This window comes from Ambystoma mexicanum, chromosome 12, assembly GCF_040938575.1.
Source record: "Ambystoma mexicanum isolate Mex_15411 chromosome 12, UKY_AmexF1_1, whole genome shotgun sequence".
NCBI classification, from domain to species: domain Eukaryota; kingdom Metazoa; phylum Chordata; class Amphibia; order Caudata; family Ambystomatidae; genus Ambystoma; species Ambystoma mexicanum.
The window spans coordinates 92,782,809-92,810,773 of NC_090936.1; the positions used below are offsets into that span (position 1 = coordinate 92,782,809).

The window sequence follows — 27,965 nt, forward strand, 5'->3', positions numbered from 1 at the left end:
CTTTTCTTTCAAGGTTTAGAAACCTATAAATCAGGTTTGTACCACTGATTATCCCCCCTCATCAAGGACATTGATGATTAGAGCCAGATATTTGTATTGCAGATTCAAGTCCCCCTTTGTGGAGACCCTGCCAATGCCCTTAAGAATCTTTAACTATGTGTCATGAGGAAATTCTACTTTCATTAATGTCTGCATGCCAATAGGCCCTTTAGATTGTTTATATACATTAACAACCGGTACTATCATATCACTACTTGATACACGTTTCAGGGCTAAAATATCAGGTGAACCTCTGGCTAAAGATTGTACATCTTTAAACAGGTCAACTCTCATTACGCCAACCCTCTTCACACGTGCCTTTTGATAAAATCTCCACGACAAAAGATTTCAAGGCCTTCACCATGTAACATACATCTTAAGGGAACTTTGCTGTGTTTTTTTCCATTCCCCACTTGCACTACATTTGGGTGAGCAATGAGGTCCGTTTCTCGTCATAAAAAGAAACTTGAGTACACCCTATACCTACAGGGCTCATTCCATCCATAAGGCCATGCAGATCATGCGTCCTACAGCAAAGCAGTCAATGTTTGGCGAGAAGGAGATGCACGCCAAACAGAAGCTAAGGCAAGTAACAAAGCAGTCAGCCCTGCAGCAGGAATTCAAATCAGGCTAGTTCACAGACAGTGACATGAGAGTACAATCCTATGACACATTTGTAACAGGAATATTCTCATGCTTATTTTCACAAATGGGCCTCTTCTAAATACTTGCTGGCAAAAGATAATGGTCTAGTTGGGTAAATGCAACTTTGTGTTGGTGATCTGGCCCTTATATCGTTCCAAAACATGCTGGGCATTTTCTACTCTGGCATTATGTGTGCACAGGCAACATAATTTGATTAAAAATGCAAAATATAAGTATATTTTTGCCTCTGACAAATGCATTACATATCTTCACAAGTGCTTGGGTTTCACTTCTCAAGATTATATATTGACCCCATATCTGTGTTGCAATCAAAAGGAATAAGAAGAGTACCTTGTAGGAGGAATAGGAAAGGGTGTCCATAACAACATGCTCTTTTCTTCCTTCCGTCTTTGCATAAAGTATGACGTCATTATCATGGGATTCCCCTGGATCACATGTTCCTCCTGCAAAAAAATGTAAATGAAATACACTGTTACTTTAAGTTACAAAGCAGATAATGCACTCCTTAATATTAGACACAGGTATAAGTAGAAGATGTCAAGTACACATTACACTGGACCAGCTATTAAAGAAAGGGAGTCATTCCAGAAAAAATACACCTGCTGGAAAATGACCACTCTGCCACCAACAGCAGTACCATCCATATGATGTATCACCACCAGTGGTATAGAATTACCATTAGTGATATATCACGCCAGTTTTAGACTGTGGTAAGAAAAATACTAATCGCAGAAAGCAACTTTTCGCCTCATTTTCTGCTGCACCATACATAACACTGGTATGATAAATTTAAGATTGGTTGTAAAATAACATCAGCAAACACATATGCAAACACCTTGGGCACCTCAAAATTTAAAGGGAAAGAAGTTTTTTTCTGGTGAAAAAGGTTCTGTCTCCTGTCCCTGGGAAGGGACGCCCTTGCAGTATGGAGGAAAGGGTACGGGACGGAAGACTAACAGAACTTTCATTACGAACTGAATTCATCATCATATTATTTGCCAGTAATTTCCAAAGGCAAAAGAGTGCATTTCATTTCAAAAGTGTTTGTAGGATTTTTGTGTCAAAATTGTTTTTGTTTTTGACGGTAATTTGCTCAAAACATGGTAATGTCAGTTACAGGGATCTATGCACCAGACAAATTAAACTTAATTTTAGACTGATTTATTGAGGGGTTTACACAGTTCTTGAAAATATGACAGAGGGCCTGGGCCTTTCCACATAAAGTGTGTGCTTTTCGTGTAATTCTCAGCCAGTGCTGTTGAATCTCTTGACGATTTCACTGTTTCACAAGACGTACTATTTAATGGGAGAAAATTGAGGAAGCTGGAATTAAGCCTGCAGTCTACCTCAGTGCAGGTCTGGTATTGATAACATCGGTGGGGGGCGGTTGAGTGATGAAGAGGTTTTGACTTGAGTATGACCGTCTGGTCCTGAGCTGTGGCCCTTTATTTTACCAAAACGCCAAAGGATTAAAGGCGAATGGCGGTGGCTAGGCATCCCTGATTTGATGAGGAGTGCCGGTAGGCCAAAAGGGCAGCATCAGATAGTCTCTACTGGGCGGGTTTGATGAGTAAAGAGAAATTATGTCATTGTAGGGCAATGTAGAAAAGCATTACCTGTATCAAAAGGGGGGGAATATAAGAAGCTTGAGTGGGATAAACTTTGAGAGGCAGCTTTCATGAAAGATGCTAAGTCTTACTGGGCCTGGTTGCTGGGAAAAATAATAACAAGGACATTGGGATGCATTGTCTTATCCCTTCCGAGGAATGGTTTGATCACTTTCGTGGGATATATGAGGACACAGAGTGGGGGGTATGGTGCATTTACCAACGGTGCCAAACCGCTTGAATATGCTTGCCCCCCCAGTGATTATCACACTTCAGAAAGTTAGAAGCGCAATACTGAGCTCCAAATCCCAGAAAGCTCCTGGTCCATTCCCGTAGACCTGTTAAAAGATGAGCTGGATGTTTGGTCACCGGTTTTGACCAAACTCTTCCACTCTATTGTTTAACTTAATAAAGTTCCCTATTCCTGGAGAACCACTGAAATAATTCTGATATACAAGAATGGGGGCAGGGATGAGCCGGGTAATTACAGGCATATTTCCCTGCTCGATGCAACTGGCAAACCTTTTGACAAAGTGGTTCTTAAGCAGCTGCAGGATTGCGTGAGCTCAGGGCATCTTGTTTCTCATCTCCAGGTGGGGTTTCAAACTGGGATCAGTAGATTAATGTTTCTGTCTGTCCCTGATTTTACATAAATATACAGTGCTGAAGGGGTTGAAAGTGCACGCAGTCTTTGTTAATCTCCAGACTGCTTTCGATTCTGTACGCAAAATTCAACTGTGGCAGGTTTTATCTGACCACAGGGTGGAGGGGCGGGGGGGGGGGGGGGTTTGTCCTGCACAGTTGATCAGAATAATGAGAGATTTATATACAAGCAAGTCTGCGGTGGTAAAATAGGGTCTTGGAGGTGAAACCAAAAGCAAATTTAGTGTAGACAGGGGTGCGAGACAGGGCTGCATCCTTGCCTCACTCCTGCTCTGCTTGTATATTAATGAGATCACTATAGAACTGTTGATACAATGTCAAGTCGATAGGTTTGATCTCCCGAAATTGGGCTGCGATGTGTATCCGGTATTGTTTTTTGCTGACGATGCTGTTTTGTTAGCTACATCTTCTAAGGGGATTAGGCTCTCCCTGGCATGCTTTATTAATCAGTACACAGCACTAGGGTTGACTTTAGACAAAAGCAAGACAAGGGTTCTGGTTTTCAGGGCAAAGCGATCCAGGTACTGTGCAATCTCCCCGAATGTTGATGGCTCATATCTCAAACAGGTTAGCTACTATGACTCCCTCTGCGTCAGATTTACTGATACTGGGACATGGTTTGCTCAGTTGGAGAACGCGCAGGTTATCATGGGGAAAAACAGCGGTGGGTTGAGAACCCTTTTTTTCGAACCATGGTGAAAGGACTGTGTCCCCAGCTACTTGCATTTATAGAGCGCAGGCGACCTCTGTGCCACTCTATGGCGCGGAGCTACGAGGGCTGAGCTATGGGGTCATGTCAACTGTCAGAAACTGGGGCCCACTGAGACCAAGTTTTTAAAAATGCTCCTGAGGGTTCCCCGAGGATTCCCAAATGCCCCTTTGTTGATGGAATGTGGTCTTGAGCCCATGGTTTCACAAGCAGGTTGGAAAACATTTTTTTCTACTGGATCCGGTTATGGGTGGTGCAGTAGCTGGTGAAGATTCATGAGGCCTACCTTAATTTCATAAATGTCCACGGGGGCTCTGCATTCCCCTGGGCAACTTATGTAAAGGTGCCGTTGGAAGTGCTGGGTTTTGGCAGCACGTGGCAGAGTCCCGTGAAGATACTGCCTAGCACTAAGGAAAAGCTGAAATCCGCTCTTAACCAACTCTGGTACGAGTCACTTATCAGCAATTGCCTGAAGTTAAAAACCGGGCCTGATTATTTACACATGAAAGTGGCACATGGTACAGAGGACTTGATTTTGCCAGCATATTCAGGTACCCTTTTCATGGAGTTTAGAACAGGCACTCTTAGGACAGCGAAATTCACCTGGAGTTGGAAACCAGGGAACTCAGAATTATGCCTGCTTTGTGGCGAAGGTAGCGAGTGTGTGAGCCATTTTTTGTTTTTCTTGTGATGCTTACAAAGACTTAAGCAGAGTGTACTTACTGCCACTCATAAAAAATGTTTAAAAAACTGGTGTTGCCTGTGTTATGGGTGCTGTTGTACTATGCAAATCCACCGTACTGATTAATGATGTGCATTGTATGGCAGCATTTTTATCCATTGAGCCTCTCTACGCAGGAATTCTTTAATTGGGCACTTGCACTCTGGCTGATCTGCTTGGGGCTTTTTCCTATTTTTATTTTAGACCTTTTAAATCTCTTATGTGTTGGTTTTAAGATATAAACTGGATACGCTGTAATGTACTTTTTTATTGTGTGCTGATGGTAGAATGCCGAATAAAGCAAAATGACTGACTGTCACAAGAGAACCATCTAGTTGGGGGATAAACACCTGCTATTTACAGTGCTAAAACACACACACAACGTTTGCAACAAGTATCACATAAAAAAATGTAAAGAATATTAAAATGATCAGTGTTATTATTATTATACATGTTGTTAGGAAATATGTAGAAATGATTTAGAAATTTAGAGAATTTATAAAGGCTGTTTCCGAACCTTGGATGCAATTCATTGACTGACATTCGAAGTCAGAATGACTTTGCTCATGCAACTGAAGTTAAATCTGGTAAGTATTTACTAAGCAAATTTAAAGACAAGAGACGAAAAAATGTAAAGAAATCCATGAAGGATTACTCAACTCACTTCCATTTGCAATTCAAAATTTCCAACCAAAATTGCAGTTGGTTTTATCTTAAAAAAGTGCAGTGTTGGAAACATCCAGTGTGCTTGCACTGTCACGCAGAGGTGGCCATCGCTCAGAGGGGAATCACTTCACATGGTGCTTTAATGTATGATTTTAACCACAGAATCGCTTTTGGCCAAGATATGGCAAACCTTGCATTATGGGACTCTTGGAGTCATCCTCACTCCCCTTCTTATCTTTCCTCCTCCACATCCCACCAGCCTTCCTGTGAAAACCTCTTGCGGGATTTCAAGAACATTCTGAAACTGAAGTTTGGAGCGGCCTCCACACTAGGTCAGTGGGCGCCCTTTCTGGTCTGTGGCAGCTGTTTACTGAGAAAGAGGGATTTGATGGGACACTGGGGTAGACCTCAGGGAGAAATGGCCAGGTATTAGGCCCCTGCCATGATGTCCTAATGAACACCAGACAAACCCTGTTATTTTCCCAGTGGAGGTTGCTCTTACAGGAAAATGTCCTAGCAGGCGCCACTGGGCCCAACGCCTGAGCGAGTTAGGTTGAGGCCTAAGATGAAGTTCAGCCTGTCTACCAACCAACATACTAAGAAAAGTGAAATTAGCACATGTGGTTTTCTTATCCCGAGCAGCTTTGTCTGATGCAAAATTGACGAGCCCACCATTCCTTGATCCTTGCTGCACACGGTACACAATGTCTCTGAGAGAGAGAGAGAGAAAAATTAGAGCGAGTTGGGTGTTGACAGTTATAATGTGTGAAAGTGAAAATGGGAGCAATCTGCAGAGGCTAGTGGAAGGGAGTGGCCATTATTGGCATGTTTATGCCTTTTAATGTTTTGTTATGTCGTTTTATGCCTTGTTGTGCCATGTCATGGCTTGCTACATATAGATTCTTTTTCGTTCGCACCCCTCACTAACCAGCTCACCATTCTTCTTTCCACCCGATACCACACACATCAACTAGCCACTTACACACAGGAGGTGAACATAAACTCACAACCCCCTGCCCTGCACACATGAACGCCATTAGAACTCTAAACCTTCCCCACCATCTTGTAACACACAGTCCCTCAGAAACCCTGAGCCCATCCTTACTCTCAGTGCAGACCTACCTGCACATGATCATCCCTTCGTGAAAAACTAGATTGCCTCACTCTCTTCTCTCTCTAACTTCCCAAGCCCCACTCTCACTGGATTTAGCACCATGAGGCCACCACACTGGCAAGGCTGGCCTTAGCGGTGGCAGCACCCCGGGCAATAACCCTCCACCCCCTTTCCAGTCAAGGCCTATGGGCGGTGCACCAAATTTGTTTTCTCTGGCGGAAGGGTTCACTCCCTTCCCCCATGGTGGAGCGGGGAGTTAAAGGGATGGTCTAGTAAACATTTTTATTTAAAAAATAGATAGGCCACATAAAAAAAAATTACTAGCATCCTCCGTTTTAAAACTTCCTATGTAAAATTTTGAGCTACTCAAGCTCAAAATTCGAAAAAGTAAGCACAGGGGCGCAGCCATTTTGTGAAATGGAGGCCCTCCTGTGCTGGCTTTTGCGGCACTAATGAAGGAAAAGCCAGCCAGCTGTACTAAACAAAGTCTACCGCTGGGTGGCTTTCCCTTCATTAGTGCCGGAACTCGGAGGACGTGGACCGGAGACCAGAGCAGGAAAGCTGCAGCTGAATCTCGGTAAGTGCTATGTATTTTTTTTACAAAAAATAAGCACTAGCTGTGGTTTTCTTTCTAAGTTTTCCGGGCTGGAGGAGCCCGGAAAACTTAGAAATAAAACCGCAGCTTTAAAAACGTTGTATTTATGTTTGCGGACGCTTTTGAAGCGACCGCAAACATAAATACAAGGTTATTGTGTTGGAAAACGCTGCGGTTTTAAAACCGCAGCGTTTTCCAACACAACCGCGTTGTGTCTGCCTGAATCTGCTTTACCATTTGGGGCTCTCGGGGAGCCCGAGAGCCCCAAATGGAAAAGCAGATTCAGGCAGACACAACGCGGCACTGCCTGAATCTGCTTTACCGTTTGGGGCTCTCGGGCTCCCCGTGGAGGCAGACAACGCAGCACGGGGAGCCCGAGAACCATTGCGGAAAACAACCGCGTTGTGTCTGCCTGAATCTGCTTTCCCATTTGGGGCTCTCGGGCTCCCCGTGGAGCCCGAGAGCCCCAAATGGGAAAGCAGATTTAGGCAGACAACGCAGCATTTAGCATTTCCCACTTGGGGCTCTCGGGCTCCCCACGGGGAGCCCGAGAGCCCTAAATGGGAAATCAGCTGCAGGTAGAAACACTATGCGGCATGTAAACATAACCGCGTGTGTTTCTGCCTGCTGTGGCTTTCACTTTGGGTCTCCGGTGCTCCTGGTTTTAAAACCGCAGCATTTTCCAACACAATAACGTTATATTTATGTTTGCGGTCGCTTCAAAAGCGACCGCAAACATAAATACAACGTTTTTAAAGCTGCGGTTTTATTTCTAAGTTTTCCAGGCTCCTCCAGCCCGGAAAACTTAGAAAAAAACTGCAGCTAGTGCTTATTTTTTGTAAAAAAAATAAATAGCACTTACCGAGATTCAGCTGCAGCTTTCCTGCTCTGGTCTCCGGTCCGCGTCCTCCGAGTCCCGCCACTAATGAAGGGAAAGCCACCCAGCGGTAGACTTTGTTTACTAGAGCTGGCTGGCTTTTCCTTCATTAGTGCCGCAAAAGCAAAAGCCAGCACAGGAGGACCTCCATTTCACAAAATGGCTGCGCCCCTGTGCTTGCTTTTTCGAACTTTGAGCTTGAATAGCTCAAAATTTTACATAGGAAGTTTTAAAACGGAGGATGCTAGTGTTATATCCGCCCTACGTCCCGCAGCGCGGTGACGTAGGGCATGTTAATAAAAGCCCCGCCCCCTGAGTGGGAGGCAGTTCCGGGCGAAGCTGAGCCAGCGTGTGTGTGTGTGTTTCTTTGCGCTCCGCTGCCAAGGCCGCGCCCAGGCCATGCGGCCTTCTTGGACCGGAGCCAGCCCCTCGTGCTGGGCCTCCGGCACAACGCACGACTTAACAATGGCGACGAGGAAGTGAGCGAGCATCCACGCGCTCCGGAGCCCACACGGTCGCTCCGTATAAATTTTTGGACACCCGGTGGGGGCCTCACGACCACGTGACCCCCACCCCCAAAAAAAAAAAAAAAAAAATATTTTTGTTTCTCTTTTCATCCCCCTTTTCCACACCTCATCCTCGTGGGGTGAAGAAAAAAAAAAGAGTTTTTTTCACGTGTCGTCCCAGGCACCACCAGCACGTCGTCTCCTGCACCAATCCATCGGAGCACATGTGCCGGTAGGACGCTGCATCACCACAGGGCACGCACGAACCTGAAAGGTAGACACTCGGCGACTGAGCGCACGCATCACCATGGCAACTGGGCTATCTACCCCTGGACCTTCCACACCGTCCAGAATGGCGGCAAACCTGTCCATGGCGTCACCACCGCCTCGCACGCAGGGAAGTTCGTCGACGTTGATCCAACCATTCGACCCATTCACGGACCCATCGTCCAGTGGGCCCAGATGGCAGCTATGGCTACAGAAGTTCGAGATGGCCATGGAATGTAAGGACGTCACGTCATCCAGAAAAATGAAGGCTCATCTACTCCTTAGTGTGGGCGACGAGGTGCTGCGCATCTTTAACTCCCTGGAGGTGGACGACGGCCAAGATGCATACCAGAGTGCGAAGGACGCTCTGACAGCACATTTTCTCCCGCAATTGAATCCAGACTATGAAACCTTCATCTTCTGCACGACCATCCAGGCCACCGACGAGACTCTCGACGCCTACCACACGAGGCTGAGGAAGCTGGCCATGTCGTGTGAGTTTACGAACACTGAAAGGGAGATTAGGAGGCAAATCATAAATGGAATTCACTCGGAGAAGCTGAGGCGTCTCGTGCTCAGTGAGAAGGGTATCCCTCTACAGCGCATCCTGGAACTGGGCCGACAAAGGGAGCTTGCCCACTCCAGGGCCGCAAACATGGAAGTGACCCTACAAAAACTCCAGCCGTCACTGTCCACAGCATTAGTGGCTCAAATCTCGGACAGACAATCAACGAGGAGCAAATATGGCAGCGGTTACACCCAGAACAGGTGGCAGCCTCGAGCACCAGGACCAACTGAATGTGGATGGTGTGGTGGCCAAAGGCACGGAAGGCGAAATTGCCCGGCGCAAGGCACCACGTGTGGAGCATGTGGCCGGAAGGATCACTACGCGAAAGTGTGCAGATCCGTGAGTACGCCGTTGCAGCCCCCACAAGGATCCCAGGAGAAAGGGTCATCGAAGAAAAAGAAACAAGCCAGCGCAAGGAGGGTAGCGGTAGTCAACTCCTCGACGGAAGAAGGAGATGATCTCTCAGCCCTACGACAAACAGCAGGCACGGAGAACGAAGGAAAGGGCCGAAAGGTATACTTAGTATCGACACTAAACCAAGGGCCAGCCCAGTCGAAAAGAACCGCCAGGCGACGAAAATGCATGGTCAACATACAAGGCCAGGACATACAAATGACCATCGACACGGGGGCGTCGGTAAACGTCATGCCAACCACCGTTTTCCGAACCCTCGCTCCACGACCCGAGCTAAAATCCACAGACACTCGACTATTTGCCTACGGCAGTCGAAAACCTCTACCAGTCATCGGGAGGTTCCGCACCACGCTTGAGCATGGTGAACAGAAGTTGTGGTCAAAGATCTACGTCGTCAAGGCGGGAATTGAAAGCCTGTTGAGCGGAGATGCGGCTGAAGACCTGGGCGTGGTAAAATTCATATGCCACGTTGACGACACATCCGAGGTCGAGAACTTTCTCAGGCAGCACCCCATGCTACAGAGGGGGATAGGCTGTCTCAAAGGAAAGACCATCAAACTACATATTGATCAGTCAGTGCAACCACGCGCAGTAAGACACAGACGGACACCTTTCCACATGAGGGAACAAGTCGAGAAGGAGTTAAGGTCACTCGAAGCCGCTGGTATTATCGAAGAAGTCACGGGACCAACACCGTGGGTTTCCCCGATGGTGGTCACCCGGAAGCCCAAACAGCCAGGGAAAGTTCGGATCTGCATGGACATGCGCCTGCCCAATGCAGCCATAAAGAGAGAGCGACACAACGCCGACAATCGATGAAATCATCACTGACCTCACGGGATCGTGTGTGTTCTCGAAGGTAGACCTAAAGGCGGGGTACCACCAGCTGAAGCTACACAGAGAATCGCGCTACATCACCACGTTCTCAACCCATTTGGGCCTGAGGAGGTACAAGCGCCTGAGTTTCGGCATATCGTCGGCCGCGGAGGTTTTTCAACAAACCATCCAGGAGGTCATCAGAGGCATACCAGGGGTACTGAACGTGAGCGATGACATCCTGATACATGCACCGGACATCAAGGAACACATCGTGAGACTGAAAGCACTACTGGGCAGGTTGGAAAGCGCCGGACTCACAATCCAGCGAGAAAAGTGCGAATTCCTAAAACCAGAAATTACGTTTTTTGGATACCGGTTCGACCGCACCGGCATATCGCCTGATCCCCAGAAAGTGGCGGACATACAAGCTGCCAGCCCCCCCATGACTCCCACCGAGGTGCGCAGTTTCCTGGGTATGGCCACCTACTGTGGCAGATTCATTCGGAACTTAGCAACACTATCCGAACCACTGAGGGAGCTAACAAAGGCCAGCACCAAGTGGGACTGGGGACCCGAATGCCAGGAGGCATTTGAGAACATAAAAGACTCCCTGTCAACGGACACCAGGATGGCCTACTACGACACGGACCTCCCGACAGAACTATTTGTGGATGCCAGCCCAGTCGGACTCGGAGCAATCTTGATGCAGGTCACGAAAGAGGGTACAAAAAGGTCGATTGCTTATGCATCCAGGGCGCTCACTGCAACGGAACAAAGGTACTCCCACATAGAGAAGGAGGCAATTGCCGTTCTATGGGGATGTCGACATTTCCACATGTACCTATATGGGCGCAAGTTCACGGCGATCACCGACCACAAGCCCCTGCTACCAATCTTCATTGGGTCATCGGCACACCCACCAGCCAGAATCACCAAGTGGCTGCTACACCTCCAGCAATATGATTTCGAACTTGTCTACCAACCGGGCAGCGGCAACCCCGCGGACTTCCTGTCGAGACACCCACGACCAGCCACCCAGCAGGAAGTGTTAGTCGCCGAAGAAACGGAGGAGCACATCTGTCAAGTGATCCACACCATGAGGCCCAGAGCGATAAACATCGAGGACATTACGACAGAAACCCAGAATGACCCATGTTGCGATCTGGTAAAGGATACCATCTTGTCAGGCAACTGGAAAGACTTCATGTCGCATACACGCAATAGAACCGAGGGGGCCAAGGCGTTCCTAGCAGGCATGTTCACGGTTCGACAAGACCTCTCGATCACTGAGGGAGGGCTCCTGCTAAGGGGTGACCGCATCATCATACCCCCAAGGCTGCAAGACAGGATAGTTGCCCTAGCGCATGAAGGACACCAGGGGCTTGCAAGGACAAAGGCACGGATCCGACACAGGGTTTGGTTCCCTCACATTGACGATCGAGTGGAGGACTTAGTGAACACATGTCTACCCTGCCAAATAACGAGTGGACCCCCTGACCCAGAACCGATCCTATCGGCCGAGCGTGGCCGGGCACGATGGGAAGCGATCAGCATTGACTTTTGCAAAATCAGAGAGGGTCTACATCTACTGGTGGCAATCGATGACCACTCACGATATCCAGAGGTCGAGATACTGGAGTCCACCGCCGCGGAGGTGGTCATCCCGGTGATAGAAAAGATGTTTGCCACCCATGGTCTGCCCACGACCATTAAGAGTGACAATGGACCCCCATTCACAGGGGAGGAATTCAGGTCATACCTACAGGAACTGGGCATCAAATACCACCATATCACGCCAAGGTGGCCGCAAGCTAATGGGGACGTCGAGCGTTTCATGAGAACTATCAACAAGGTACTCCAAGTATCTAAGGCAAACGGCAGCCCATGGAGGATTGACCTGTTCCGTTTCCTAAGGAACTATCGTGTCACCCCCCACAGCACCACGGGCATACCACCCGCTGACCTTATGTTCGGAACTGTCATCAACTCGTCGATTCCCCATCATCCAAGCAGAACCCCTGACGACATCGACCATGCACGTGTGGAAACGAGGAGAACACGTGCCAATGCTCACATGAGCGCCAAGAGAAGAGCAAGGCCCTCGAACCACAGAGTGGGCGACCAAGTCATCATGTTGCGAAACCCCACAAAATCCAAGATGGACACCAGGTATGACGAACTGCCATGGACTATCAGCAACCGGCGTGGGACCATGATAACGGTCACACGGGGAGGTCGGGAAGTAACAAGGAACGCCTCCTGGTTCAAGCCCGTGCCCCAGCACCTCTGGACGGATGGCGAAGGGCACCACGACGACAACGAGCTACAAAGCAGCGACGTGCCGGCGCAAGACCCCCAGGAAGGATCTGCGGGGGATTGCAGCTGGCAATCACCGAGACTACCCAGCAGTGAGGACACATGTAATGAAGGTGAGCAGACTGACGAGCCGAGCGGGGACAGCCCCCAAGCGAAGCGGTACAGCCTGAGAAAGACCACGAGGCCGCCTGCGAGGCTGAATGACTATGTATGCTAATTTCCCCAGCAGTGGCAGAAGTGTTATAGTTGAGCATGCGGCTTATGTTTATGTTGTTTAGGTCATGTTGAAATAAAGGAGGAATGTTATATCCGCCCTACGTCCCGCAGCGCGGTGACGTAGGGCATGTTAATAAAAGCCCCGCCCCGAGTGGGAGGCAGTTCCGGGCGAAGCTGAGCCAGCGTGTGTGTGTGTTTCTTTGCGCTCCCCTGCCAAGGCCGCGCCCAGGCCATGCGGCCTTCTTGGACCGGAGCCAGCCCCTCGTGCTGGGCCTCCGGCACAACGCACGACTTAACAGCTAGTATTTTTTTTTTATGTGGCCTATTTTTTAAATAAAATTTTTTACTAGACCATCCCTTTAATCACTGCAATAGGGCTCCAATGGTAAACTATCAACACCCTGTTGTAATGAAATGCGCCCTGCTCTCGCGCTTGAACGCCCGGAGCCCTTGAAAAACTCCCCCCGCCCCCATGTGGACGGCCGGGCGGTCGCTCAGGCCTAAAGCCGGCCCTGCACACTGGCAGAAGTTGTGCAATATGCGACAAAATTACATTTTTGCCTTGTAACCACTCACTCGCACCTTAGATATCAGGGTTCCTTCTCTTATCTGCTTACAGTCGCATCAGCGAAACCACGTTTGCTTTATAGGGTCACAAAGTTTCAGTTGTAGGGAAACATGATGGGATTTGAAATTAAAAATGTCCACGCGGCAATGACCCATCTGCGAGCAACAACGGAACCGGCTTCATATGGTGTGTCGGTCGGGAGGGAAAGGGAACAACAGAACACCGGAAATCTGCGCCATAGAGAGCAACAGATTGCAAATGCGAGTAATTACCAAAATATGCAAACACGCAGCGTTCTCCAAGAAAAACAGCCAATTGAAATGATAAATAATTTCCTGCTGTTCTTGTAAAATCTCCTGTGAAAAGCACCAAGAAACAGCGCAGGCGAAAACACAGATGATGTCTGGAGTGGCAGGAGGCCTTCAAGCCGAGATGATTTTCGGAAATAATTGGAAGAAGGATCACTTCTTGTAACTGGGGCGAGTGACGGCTGGCTGAGAAGGAGTGGGCGCTGCTCGGACGCGCTGTGCGTGTGGGCGTGCTTGGCGCCATCACACGGAAGCCACGTCCATGGTGTGATGCTGCACCTGAGGTGAGAGATGTCAGCTCTGGTCCCGGTTTTCTGAAAAAAAAAAAAAAAAGCGCCCGTGCTTCGTAAATAGTCAGCCAGTGTCGCTGATCTAATTGCAGACCAGGCCTTCATTGGCTTTTAGTAGTGTAAGCATAAGAAAACACAAGGGGAACGGGTGTGCAATAATGAACGCTCTAGGCTTCGTGTTTTATATATTTTGGGTTACCTCAGAACAGTTTCTGACAAGCAACGGCTACTATTTCATGCACATATGCGTCATTGCCGGAAATGGTCATGCGTGTGGGAAGGGTTAACCAGAGCGATAATACGAACTCTGAAGTCAGGGGCCTAGTCATGGCTGGGTATATCCTCCTGTCTGTGGCGTTCTCTGTGGGGTCTGGTGGCCTGCAGTGTTTCTCTGCCAAAGGTGAATGTCGCTACTGTCTCTTCCTTGTCCATTTTCTTTTTCGGTGTCTCGATGGCGGATGCCTGTATTTCCACCCTTTAGTGCACCCTCGCCATCTCAATCACCTCGTCAATCGAAAGGGGTTTCTTCAGGAGTTGTTTCCGGAGTACGGACGATAATCACCCTTCTCTCACTCGAAGCCTGATCGCCTCATGGCCTGAGAAGGCAGAGAATTGGCAGTGTACACGTTTCTGCCGGAGGTGCCTAATGAACTCCTCCACCGTCTTGTGGGAGGCCTTACGGCACTGGCTGAAGACATACTGCTCATAGTCCCGTTTCGGTTGTATCACAAGCTTCCTGTCCAGTGCGGCTACGAGTAGGTGTTCCTGCCTTCAGGCTGGATGGTCTTGATGATGCTGTTTATCTCATCCCGGCCAGGTTCGTGAAGATGTCTTTCAGCTCTGGAGACTCTTCCTCCTCCGCTGCTTTGATGAACCCGGCGAAGTCCTCGACCCATATCGTCCATCTGGGCCCTCTGTCTGCTTGGAGTTGGAGGTTGAATGGTGTTGGTTTCCCCAGAAAGGCTACGCTGCTTGCGGTGCATAGGGGCGTGTCTGCCTGGTCTACCATGCTCCTTGATGTTCTGGCGCGTAGGTTGGGCACCTAGAGGCGATTGTTCTTTCTGCACCTGGTCTTGTCGGGGGTGCACAGCCCCAGTCCTAGTGCTCGCATCCGGGGCCTGGGCTGGGTTGTGTGGGTTCCCAGCGCTATGGTGCTGTGCATTTTCTGGGTCGATAGGGTTGCTCTTTTGCTGCGTGGCGTGGGCTTACTGTCCAGCGTTTACTGTGGGTGTATTTTTTTTTTCCACATGCACTTAGTGCTGGTGGATTGTTGTTCCTCGGTCCCCAGCGCTGGGGTGGCAGCTCAGCGTGCGCTCCTCCTCCTTCAAGTATCACCCTTTTCTGAGGCACTGTGCTAGCAATGGTGCTGGTGTTCCTGCTTTATTGGCTGTATTTCTGTCTTCCTGGGTTAGAGGTGGGCGGGACATACCGCCAAAATGCTAACAGTGCCGGCCTTCCTCTTCTGCTGCTTTGGCCCCTGCTCGCGGGCATTCCACTCGGCATGCTAACAGTGCCAGTTTGCAGGGGAGTTGCTAGGTCTGGAAAAGACCCGGGGCTAAGCTGATGTCGGGGCTGTTGGGACTGGGGGCTAGCTAGTCTTTTGGCTGTAGCTCCTGAGATTCTATCCGGGGCTACAACCAAAAGATCAGGGGCTATAGCCCCCTTAGCCCCCCCCTAGCAACGCCCCTGCCAGTTTGTTTATTATTTTTCCGTTTTGCTGCTGCGCCAGTTCAGGTGCTGTGAGAAGGCTTGGCTGGGAGCCTCAAGGACGGCCTTGTGTGCCAAAGGACGCCGGATGGCGGTAGCGGACATGCGGCTCGCACGAAAAGGACGGCGTTGGGCCGTGTAGGGGGAAACAAGGATTTTCCTCAGTTTTTATCCTTGTCGCCAGTTGTTGAAAAGAATTGTCCCTCAGGTGGGAAGGAAGGATGACAGGACACGTCGTATTCATTAACCATTTATTCATTAACAAACTTACCACTTCCCCAGCGGGCTCCTCCTCTTCCTCCTCCTCCTCCTCTCATTCCTTAACACCTTGTCTCCTGTTCTACTCCCTCTTAACATACACCAGCTTGTATATGCTCAAATGGTCATGGAAGTCCGGCAGCGTTTTTCTTCCCAGCTTTTCATGACCCATTGGGGATGCAGGCTGGGATAATGCAGGGCTGAATGTGCATATGGGGTGCTTTTGTGCCTCCCTGTACATTCAGAGGCCCATGGGCGGCGAGATAGAGGCACTACAGTTCCATTGCATATATGCAGGAACTAGGAAGTTCTCCTTGCTTCCTGGTTCCCATTGGCGTGCTTCACAGAAGCTGGAGGGCCATCGTGGAAGCCAGCACCTGTAGTCCAGACTGGGACTGTAGGTAAGACAAAAAAACATGTATGTGTGTATGTAATTGTTTGTTTATACGGCGCGTAAACACAGGAGGAGTGGCTCAAAGCACTTCAAGGCGGGCAGGGAACAAGGGGAATACAGTAATCATTCTTAGGCATTGAAGTTTCCGAATGATTTATACAGAAAAACCTGCATATTAGGCTCGACAGCATTTCTCCTAGTGCAAGTGCATGAAGTGTTAGAGTTTCGACCAGCTAGGGAGGAGGAATAGAAAAAGGTGTTTAGGGGAGGACAGGACAGACCAAGTTACTAGTCCTACCTCATTTAGTTAAAGCATGGTTACAGAGGAAGGTGCAAGCAGGAGGGGTTGGGGGGAACAAACGCGTCCAGTCCAACAGGGCCCTGGGTTAAGTGCAGAGAAGTAGCCTCGCTCATAGAGCGTAAGCAGAAAGTGCAGTGGTGCCCAGAGGCAAGTGCAAAGATTTGCAGCGGGGGGCTGGACCTGTAAGGCTCTGAAGGTGAACGAACAAGGCAACCAGTCAGCAAAAACAGAGCAGAGTTAGGGAGGAGAAGGAGGAGGAGGGTGGGGGAAAAAGAACAGAGGTTACCAGGGCAAGTGCAAAGATTTGCAGCGGGGGGCTGGACCTGTAAGGCTCTGAAGGTGAACAAGGCAACCAGTCAGCACAAAACAGAACAGAGTTAGGGAGGAGAAGGAGGAGGAGGATGGGGGGAAAAAGAACAGAGGTTACCAGGGTAGAGGGAGAGAGAAGGAGGAAGAGAAGAAGAATGTCTTCAGGAGTTTCCGGAACTTAAGGTGCTCTGATTTAAGATGGATAGAGGCAGGGAGGCTGTCCCAGAGGGAGGCACCTGCAGAGGATAAAGATCTACCCCCAAATCTCTGTTTGAGAAAGCGGCCCACCCGCAGAGAGTTGGAGAAGGACGTGCGGAGGACTCTAGTGCAAGAGTATTTAGGAAGAGAGCTTTGTAGAAAGCCTTGTGGACTATGCAGAGGGTCTTGAATTTGATACTTGCAGACACGGTATGCCAGTGGAGGGATTTCAGCGCCGGAGAGATGCGATTCCTGGGCTTGAGGCCAAGGATAAGTCTTGCGGTTCTGTTCTGGATGAGTTGTAGAGGAGGGAGAGTAGAAGTAGGAAGGTTGAGAAAGAGGCATTTGCAATAGTCAGCTTAGAGAGAACCAGGGCTCTCGAGGTAGTGAGCCTCTGGGGAAAAGTGAGAAAAGTTAGTATACCTTTGAGGAGGGGCAGTTGGTAGTGTGACTTTTTGGAGATGTCTGAGATGCGCGAAGAGAAGTAGAGAGTGGAGTTGAAGATGACTCTAAGAGTTTTTGCCTCATTGGTAAATGAGGGGTGCAGGGCCAAGGGTGGTCGGCCAGTGTGAAAGTGGGAAAACGGGAGCAAGGGTCCGAATGAGGACAACCTCTGTCTTACTGGCGTTCAGGCAGAGATTGTTAGCAGCACACCAAGCCTGAATTGCGGATAGACAGTCAGGGATGAGCGAGGAGGAGGAGGAGGCCGAGGTTCGCCTGAAAGAGAGCTGCGTGTCATCCGCATGACACTGAAAGCTAGAGGTAAAGGTAGCAATCCTGTGGCCAAGGGGGCCATGTAGATATTGAAGAACCAGGAGGACAAGTTAGATCACGGGGGGACATCACAAGTAGAGAGAATGATAGAGGAGAGAAAGGGTCCAGGTTCCACCTGGGAGGGCCGGTCAGAGAGAAAGGAGGCGAGCCTCACCAGGGCCCTTGAATGCCATCTGTGCATGCAAGGGCTTGTAAAGTGTGCATGTGAATGAGACAGTGTATGCTGTTTGAGTGTGCTTGTGAATGGGAGAGTGTATGCTATATGTATGCGTTTGTTTGCTTCCTTGTGTGCCGAGTGGGAAGCAGGCTTGTGATTTGGGGAGGTGTTTGGGGGGCTCTAGTGGTACAGTAGCAGCCAGTCTGGACATATGTTCTAACTGGAGAATGGCATATTTTACTGGTCCATTGGTATAACCAACATGATGAGTATATGTACATGGTCATAGTGGCCTACATTGGTGCAGGCAGTCTGGACAAGTTTCTTTACTGTACCTTGGAATTTTTCACTAGCATCAAGGGTAAAGCCAACATGTTGATTGTTCTTTCATAGCTATACTGGCATATATTGGCAGAGACAGGATCTACATGTTTTCTTATAGTATCATTGCTGGTGTTATGGGCAAGGCACATTCGAGTGTATTCTTATATGGGAATACTGGTATACGTTAGTGCCACCATCATGGACATGTAAGTGCACGGACAGAATATGAATGTTTTTTTAACTAGCATATATTTAAAGGAAACGCATCATGAGCATGTGTTAGAAAATGCTCTTGTGAACCGTTGGTGACTTGGCATCTATTTAATTTGTTTTAGTGTTATCCTACAATACCGATAGCAAACTGTCGCTTTTTATTTTTTTTTAATTTGTAAAGCCCTCACATAGCCCTCGGGCATCGAGGCGCTGTTACAGGCATTCTTTGTTTTTTAGTTGCAGAATTGTTTTTTTTTTCTTAGTTGTATATTTATAACGCGCTTAAATACCCAGAGGTTTCTAAGCGCGGACCCGGGGATCGAACCTGTGTTGCTTCGTGTCGTCTTGCTTCCAAGGTGAGCATGTTGCCGCTGAGCTATCCTCTCGGGAAAAATGCTCAAAATATTTTCTGTAAAATGCACCATTTTAGCCCAGTATTTTAAAAGGTTCTCGGGGTAAACACTCCACTCCAAATCCCCACCTGCCACACCCTATTAGTTGGTTCGGGCTCCCTCGTTATGCTTGGTCACTCCTGCATATTCGTGGTAAACATATATTCCCCCTCTAATTAAAAAATTCTCCAGCCAACACGTTTCACATGTTGGATCCCTCAAGGGTGCTTTGGAATAGCCCTTGCTGTGACCCACATTTATGCAATGCATACGATTTGCAGACAGAGATGCCTCAGTAAGGAATGAGATTTAACCCCTAAGAGTATCTTTATGGCCATCATCTTCACCTAGACGATTTGAGAAGCAAACCCGAGTCCACCGGCATATGACCAAGTGGACTATCTGCTCGACCGCTGAAAGTATACGGTGTAAATTAATGCAAACACCCGCTAGGCAAGACAAGTACAGATCAGGCTTGGCATTATTAATGCTTGGCGACAAGCCTTTAACCAAAAGCCGGGCCTAAAAAAAAGTAGCAAAGATCCTCATGCAACAAAACTTGAATGTTCAAACGCGGTGAAAAGCTCATGGTTAAGGAGCGAGAAAAGGGTAGCTATGGGTGGAGGGGATATTCACCGACCAGTACACCACAGAGGAAAAAAAAACAGTAAATAGGAAAGTGGGGGCAGAGGGGGCTGAGAAAAGTGGCCGATGTCGAGGAAAGTGCAGAGGATGTGAAAGAAAAGAAAAACCTCCAAGGCAATTATAAGCAAATTAAAATGGCTTGACAATCAATTGTTAGGCTGGCACCAGTGATATCATTTTCAAGAACAAACTATAGGCCACAACCGTCAGACTGCTGATGAAACAGTGGTATGATCATAAGCCACCCTGACAGGTTATTGGCAAATTACTCGTTTGACACAAACAACCCTTATAGAAACCTGCAGGGTGTTGTTCTAAGACAGCTGAAGCCGCATCATCATTGAGCAAAAATGGTTCTACTCCCTCTAGCTCGTGAAGAGGTCCAGATGAAGGTAACGGCTTCAAGATGCTGATTCGGACAGCCTCATGGAGGAGTTCACGCTGACATGCAGCATACTTGCCAACATTCTGTGACCAAAAAGATGTAGGATTTTTCAAGTTTCAAAAATAATAATTCCTATAACAATGACATCACCGGAAAATACAAAACATACATTGTTGGCACCATTGAAGCATTCTATAATACACAACCAATCAAACAGCACAACATGGAAACATGTTGAAATGTTAAAAATGTCTAATTCTAAATGGTAACTTAACACCAAATTCAATTTCCTAACTTCACAGAAGGTAATCACACAGAGCTGGTAGGCAACGTTTGCCACTGCTCTGTAGCAGCAGCCCACGCAGTACATATTTATTGCAAGTTGAGCACTGAATGACATCCCGCCTCAGTCTATAGGCAGATGCTGTGTGATGCTGTGACAATCTGCCACCTGTCTTCACTGGTGGTTCACCTAAGGGTTGTACCGGCAAGAGTGCAGGACAGAGTCATGCAGCTGTCAGGTTAGTGGATTGGTCTGAGCCCAATCAAAGTGATCACCTACCAGTCTACTATATAGACAGACTAATTAATCTATTGCATGCTTTGTCCTGGAGCCTGCCTTAGAGTCACATAAATTACTTGCCACTGAAATAAGCAGTAGGAGTTGTCACTGAAATCTGTAGGCAGTAGGACTGCTTAAAAAGCAGTAGCCTACTTCCTAAATCTGTAGGGTTGGCAAGTATGATGCAGGCAACAGGGAGTTGCCAGACAGCTCTCGCCGTTCTTGTTTATGAAACCAAAATACACAATCTGAAATAAAACACTGACCTTGGTGACAGCAAGCATGTCAAAGCAAATAACTGTGGGATTTCATAGAAAGGCATAGGGGTTCATTATGTCTTTGCTAGTCCGGAAATAAAGAGCCGTTAACGATGTGTGTTGGCGCCTTTCCAGACCGGCACCTTTTCGGACGGCAAACTCCAAGTCTGCCGGGAGGGGCTGTGATCTACCAGCAGGTCTGACCTGCCGGTAGATCAGGCCCATATCTGAGACATATGCCACAATAACCGGCACTGGTATAACTGGTAAAAGCAAGGCATAACAGCAAGATGTAAAGCTTTTACTCCTTGGTTTATCGCTCTGGGACATGCATGTTAATTCCTTTTCACGGGGGAAGAGGGGTACAAAGCAGAATTCATATGTCTGCTATGCTTTCCTCCTCTGTCTTCAAACTGCACTTCATTTTATACCAGAAAAAAAATATATGGGCGGAACCCTCTTTCTTGTGGGGCCTGACTCTCGAGGGTTAGGAAATGCAAAATTACAGGGGGGTAGAGTCAAAGGCTTCCTTGGCCAAAGGCGTGACAGGGGGTCAACAGGGCCTTGCAAAAGAGCTATGTGACTAATAGCTCGGAAAAAAGGAGAACACCGTGGGATGCACAAGCAATGTAGATTTATTTTAACAGCAAGGCATAATTCCGAAGTTTATAGTGTGCCGTAGCACAGCACATATACATACACAAGTGCGTTTATAGTTTGCACAGTGGTGAGTTAGTACATAGTAATGACAGTTTTTTTCTTTTTTCTGTATTGTTAGAGATCACAATACATTTAACATTGTCGACACTTGGGTAGGTGTTTCTGGTTCGGTAGTTGGTTGACAAAACAGGGCAGTGGCTGATAGAAGTGGAGCAGCGCTGCAGAGTAAGTACCGAACTGTCTTCAGGACGTGAAAGTCATTGTCGAGCAGGGTTAATTGAGAAGGGCGTCATCCTATAGTGAGAGAGGAGACTGTTTTATAAACGGTGAACTAGGGGATCTCCATAATTAGTGGTAGAGAGAAAAATTGCAAGGACCTACCATGTAGACATTAGTGGACGCCATGGCTGTAGTCTTGGTAATCGCAGCTGCTGGATATGCGGCTGAAAGGGCAGTCTGCAGAAGTCAGAGGCCCAAATCTAAATTGAAAGAGTCAATCAATGACTGGTGGACTAGTAAAAACAATTGTAAAGGCCAGAGGCCATGACATGTGCTCAGGCTCGTTATGTGGTTCAGAGCGTAGGGTGGGGGCCGCGCTCATGTGAATGGAGCGGCCCGTGGGTGGCTGCGCGTGATGTGTCAAAAGCACGTTATAGATATAGTGCTGAGGAGCAGGACCTGGAAGAGCTAACTGGTGCCTGACCAGCCCGTGATGTAAATTGAAAGGGCGAAAATCGCACCGTGGCACCCGTGTTGGCAGTGGGAACAGGAGTGCGGTGGGTGGCAAAGGCTGTAGGGGGGGAGAGTGAATTAACGAGGTTAAAGTATCCCACATGATGATCGGGGCCGCTATGGGCGTGCTGGGAGGCTGTGTAGCACGTCCGTGCAGAGATAATCAAGAGATCATGGTGTGAATGGGCCAAGGGCTTGTTAGTACGGCGAGGAGCTGTATCTAAACAGCAATCTTACCTGCGCCGGAGAGGAGCTGTGTCTCTGTGTTCCGGTGCGCATGTGTGACTGCAGCTAGCAGTATAAGTCACAACGAGGCCATCGATCGTTGTACGGACTACGCATGTGTCTGGGAATAGTGTTGGAAACCTGAAAAAGACGCACCTGCGTGCCATCTTGTCATACTGCTGGGGGTGCAATTGGGTAGGATGCTCTACTTGGCGTGTGCGCAGTAGTGGCAGGGGTGTATGTGGAGGTTACCTAAAGGACAATCACAGATCAGCACACATATGCAATTTATGCATTGGCAGTATGTAAGCACTGTACGTGATTTAGGATGCAATTTTGACATTTGTGATGAGCAAAATAGCAGACGTGTATTGTATTCCACTGCAAGTGGCTCTCTTGTTTGGCAAAAATGAAGTTTATCAACAGTGAATGAAATAAAGTGAGTACATATCACAAACTGTAGAATTGACAGAAAGTATTAGCAATGTGGTTAGAGACAACCCTGTTTAAGTGTAACAGGGACATACACTGATCAGGTGTGGGAGTACACACACAAAAAGGGAGCTCCATGGGTGGGGGGAGCCTATCAATGAACCAAAGTAATTTTGGATGCAGGTTGGATACAAGTGGACTGAGTAGACAGAGTCTTAGGAGGGTCCTTGTTAGTTAGAAAACGCACACATTATGGTTACATTAGAGGAGGTGGCCTGTCAACAACAACACCTGAGAGGAAGGATTGAGTGCAGTGCACTGGTCTGACGAAGTCTTGGAGTGGACCTTATTTGTTAAAAAAGAGGTTCGATTCGATAGAGATGTTGAGGCCTTCTTTGACAGAGTCGAGGCGATAGATCCATTTCTGCTCAAGTTGGCGGAGGTCAAGGTCTCTGTTGCCTCTGCGAAAGGGATTACTCACTGTTTGCAGTATTGCCCAAAAAATGTTGTTGTGGGTGTGATTCATTTTCTTGAAATGTGCCACTAGCGGTTTGTCTTCTATTTGGTTGCGTACGCAGGACCGGTGTTCACAAATGCGTGTTCTGATTTCTCTCTTAGATTTGCCTATGTAGATGAGATTACAAGGGCATTTGATGATGTAGATGGACCATTTTGTCTTGCAATTGGTGAAGGAATTGAGGGCCAGAAGTTCCATTCAAGGTCTATTGTCTTAAGGTTTGCCGTCAGGTTGCAGACGGAGCAGTTGCCACACTTAAAATGGCCTTTTACCGGCGGGAGGTGCCATAGTGTTGTTTGAGTACTGCTGGGAGCATCAACTTCTGTGTACGTATGTACAAGGTGATCTTTCAGGTTGCGGCTGCGTTTAAAAGCAAATCTGGGTTTTTCTGGTTTGAAACAGTCAGTGTATAGCTTGTCCCAGTGTTTTAGGACTGCTTTTTTAATGGAATTGCTTAAGGGAGTAAAAGTGGTCACACATGTCATTTTTGTGTTTGATTGGTCTCTGGTGGTTGAAGTAAGGCAAACATCTCGGTTGGTGTGTTTGACTCTTTTTCTGGCTTGGCGAATGATATGGCTAGGGTATCCTCGTTCTTTCAGCCTTGTTGCGAGTTCTTTGCTCTTAGATTCGTATTCGCTTAGTGTGGAACAGTTACGTCTGATGCGTAAGAATTGGCTCTAGGGCACGTTGATCTTTAGGCCTGAGGGATGGAAGCTGGAGTATTCTAGTAAAGTGTTTTTGGATGTAGGTTTGTGGTATAGAGTAGAGCTCAGTGAATTATTTTGGGTCTTTGATATTTCTAGGTCGAGGAATGATAACTGGTGTTTGCTGTAGTCTATAGTGAATTTTATGCACTCATTTCTTGAGTTCAACCATCTCAGAAACTCATGGAGATTTTCTTCGGTCCCTTTCCAGATCATGAAAACGTCGTCGATATATCTTAGCCAGCAAACAATCGAGTCTTTGAAGTTGTTGTGTTCATCGTACATCGAATTCTTTTCGAAGGCGTCATGAATAAGTTTGCTACGTCTGGGGCGAAAGTTGCCCCCATGCTAGTCCCATGGCATTGCTGATAGAAGGTTTGTTTAAAAATGAAGTAGTTTTCCATTAAAGCTAGTCGAGTACACTCGAGAAGGAATGCGGTGGGGGGTTCCATTGTTCGTCTGTCATCTAGGTAGGTTTTGAGTACTTGTATACACTCCATTTGTGGGATGCTTGTATATAATGATTCTACATCTAGGATCACCAGTAGGTCTTCTTGTCTGGCTTGTATGGTTTCTAGTTTTTTTATCATAGCCGTTGTATCTTGGATGTAGGAAGGCATTTTGCAGATGAAAGGCCTCAGGAAGTGATATATGTAAATGGAAAGAGGCTTAAGTACTGATCCAATGCCTGCCATGATAGCTCTTCCCGGTGGATTTGTTGTATTTTTATGGATTATTGGGAGTAGGTAGAAAGCTGGGATAATCGGATGGTTATCTGAAGGGAGCCGCGGGGCATTTATACCGCTACGTCCTAGTGGGGCATGCGTGGGCGGCCCCAAAACGACGTAGATAGGACACAAAAGTGTCAGAAGTTTTCCTATGGGAAACGGCTTTATAAGTGTACCGAGGGTTCCCAGTCTGTCGACGGGGAATATTCTAAGCATGTGAATCCATGAAAGATCCAATGCTGGAGAATTTCTTTTGTGTAATTGTTTGAAAAGTTAGTTATGTTTATCTTGCTTTCGTCAGAGGCGGTGTGTCACCATAAGGTTTCCAGTTTTCTTTTTTGTAGTCTAAGGGCTTTGAGTTGTGGTGTAAACCAGGCATTCAAATGGGCACTCTGTTTGCTTCTACGCATTTTGGTAGGTGCAATAATGTCTAGAGCTTTGTATATGGTATTATTATAGGCCTCGACAAGTAGGTTGGGGCCAGAGGAACTTTGGAGTGAGTTTAGGGCTGGTAGGATATACGGTAGTAACCTATCTGCCGTGATACTTTTTTGCTCCTAGTAGCGAGGTGTGGTGCCATAGCTGTGTTATTGGACATTTGTCTATTTATTGCTAAGGTGGAGGCAATTAGGAGGTGGTCTGTCCATGGTTGCGATGTTATAGAAGTAATAGAGGTTTCGCAATTCAGGTCAGCCACCCAGTCTAAAGTCCTTCCTTTGACATGGGTCGTTGTAAATACTCTTTGGTTAAGTCCTTGTTCTGAGAGGAAATTATCTACTGCCTGAGCATGTTTGTTAGCAGGGTCGTTAAATCCAAGGTTAAAGTCACCAAGTATTAGAAGTTGTGAAGAATCTTTGGTGTTTGCAAGAATGCTGGAGATATCTTCCTCGAAGGTACCAATGGGACCTGGAGGTCTATAAATTAAGTAGATCGTTAGAGTACAGCAGTTAGAAATGGGTCATTTGGCAGTGAGGAGTTCGCAAGATTTAAGTGTTGGTGATGGAGCTATTCTTATTGCAAGGTTTGATTTAGTGATAAGGGCTAAGCCACCTCCTCTGACGTCAGCTCTGTCCGCTCTGAGGATTTGGTAGTTATCAGGGACTGCTAATGTGAGGGTTGGGCCAGCTGCGGCATGCAGCCACGACTGACTGCTAGGATGTCAAGGTCATCCGTGGAGATGAAGTCTGCTATTTCTGTGGCATGTGCCACTAAAGATCTAGCATTCAAGATCGAGCTTCAGTGTTATTTGTAGTGTTTTTTGGATCCTGAGAATTTGTGGGTTCGGGTTTTGGTGGATTGTTTTTAGTTTTAGACAGGAGGTTAGTTTCGGGATTCAGAGATCTAGGCGTGACCTCGTTATTTAGACAAAGGGTCATTTTGTGCTTGGGGGCATTTTTGTTGAAGTGAAAGCGAGAATTCATAGTATTGTTACTGTGTGGCTCATAAAGGCAGGGTAGTCTGGCCCAGAGTCTGATGTTTCTAGCAGGTAGTGGACAAGGTAAACACATTATGTTGATTGTTGTTAAGGCTGTAATGTGCTGGGTGACTATTAGTAGAGTGAGCGATAATAAGGTCAGCTGGGTATTGTTAGGAGTCATATTTCTGCCCAGTAGGGGTGTCGTGGTTTTAAGGAGCTTTCTACAGATGTCTTACCATTATAGTAAGAGGCAGTTGTTAAAAGATAATGACTAGTAGGTGGCATTGGGCAGCAGTGGACAACAATTGGCAATCGACTTAAGCAATTGGCATCAGGTAGACAGCGGTCAATGCAGCATTATGACATCGGAAGAGCGATTGGAATGAGCAGCAGGCATTAATGTGCAGCTGCAATATGTACATCTGGTAACGATAGGAGGCAAAGGATAACAATATGTGTAATAGTCTATTGCAGTCAGTAACAGGCATCAGTAATTCGACAGTGATTTGTGATCAATGCATTTAAGGTCATATATATGGCTATTTAGGCAGTATTGTAATCAACGGCGCAGGCTACAGTCACTGGGCATATAGGATTTTGCTGCAGTGGTGTAGTTTAGCAAGGTGGTTCCAAGTCAATCGGCTACGCTGTACCTTCTGACCAATTTAAGTGTGTCACCTGGAGGAATGATTATGGGATAGTGCTTATAGAGCGCATTCGGATCCCCCCAATTGGCACACCAACTAATTTCAGAAAAAGGGGATATATCTTTGGGAAGCTGCTGATGGTGCGGTAGAATGTGCCTGCACTCTCTGGGGACCAAGAAGACCATGCAAAACAGATGACGTAGTACCGCACAACAGAATCTGGCAATGTTTACCGGACTGCCTTTAGTCCAGGTGAAATACCAGTGCTAGTAACAAAACGATTATCTGACCTATAAAAACATCTAGTGCTGTCCAAATAGAACTTTCACATCCTGGCCAGAGTTAGGTTGTAAAGGCCTTCCTCAGCTGCAGAACCATGAGGCAGAGGTTGAAAGACAGATACATTTAGCTCCTGGTTAAAATGAAAGTCAGACAGGACTCTTGAAATTAAGGACAAACTGTCCTCAGAACGACTTTGTCAGCAGGGAAAACCGTATGCCTCCTTACAAGACTCCCCTGTAACTCCCCCACCCTGCTGACAGAAGGGACTGTAACCAAGAAGGCAGTCCTCCAGAGGAGGAGATGAAGGTTGTAGAAAGCTGGGCTCTCAAAAGCTTTCCTCATTAGGGAATCCAGAACCAGTATTTGAATTCCACTCAGGTGCTGGATGTTGGACTGGGGTTGCAGGGGTATAAAGATGAAGCACACTGTTAAAGGAAGGCTTTATGGCTTCATTCTGTAGACATAAAAGAGCCTTACACATGTTCAAATAGGCTGTAATATCTGAAAGGTAATGTTTACAGAAGTCATACTCTATGCTAATACTGGCCCAATGAAACATAAAATACATAAAAGACATGACGTTGTCTATGTACGCAGTCAGAGGGTTGATATTATTCTCCATAACCCAATGACATAAGGAGATCTGCTTGCTATTGTATGGTTTTCGAGCGGAATCCTTCCTGGGCATGAACGTGATTTTAATGGTGGGTCCTAAATCCCCTTATGAGTTTGAAATAGCTTCTCCGGTACCAGATATTGTAGCTAAACAATGTTTGGGAGGGTTGGAGGATCAACCTTTCCTGTATAATCAGAAGT

At 47.4% G+C, this 27,965-nt stretch overlaps 1 protein-coding gene across 2 annotated transcripts in view; it reads right to left on the bottom strand.

Annotated features, from left to right (window-relative positions):
• The window catches only part of RELN (reelin), a 2,335,047-nt gene that overhangs the window by 991,124 nt on the left and 1,315,958 nt on the right, over positions 1–27,965 (bottom strand). For both annotated transcript variants that reach the window (XM_069628072.1, XM_069628071.1), the window contains exon 13: positions 1,036–1,148. In XM_069628072.1, the coding sequence (XP_069484173.1) occupies positions 1,036–1,148 (113 nt within the window). The remainder of the gene's footprint in view (positions 1–1,035; positions 1,149–27,965) is intronic.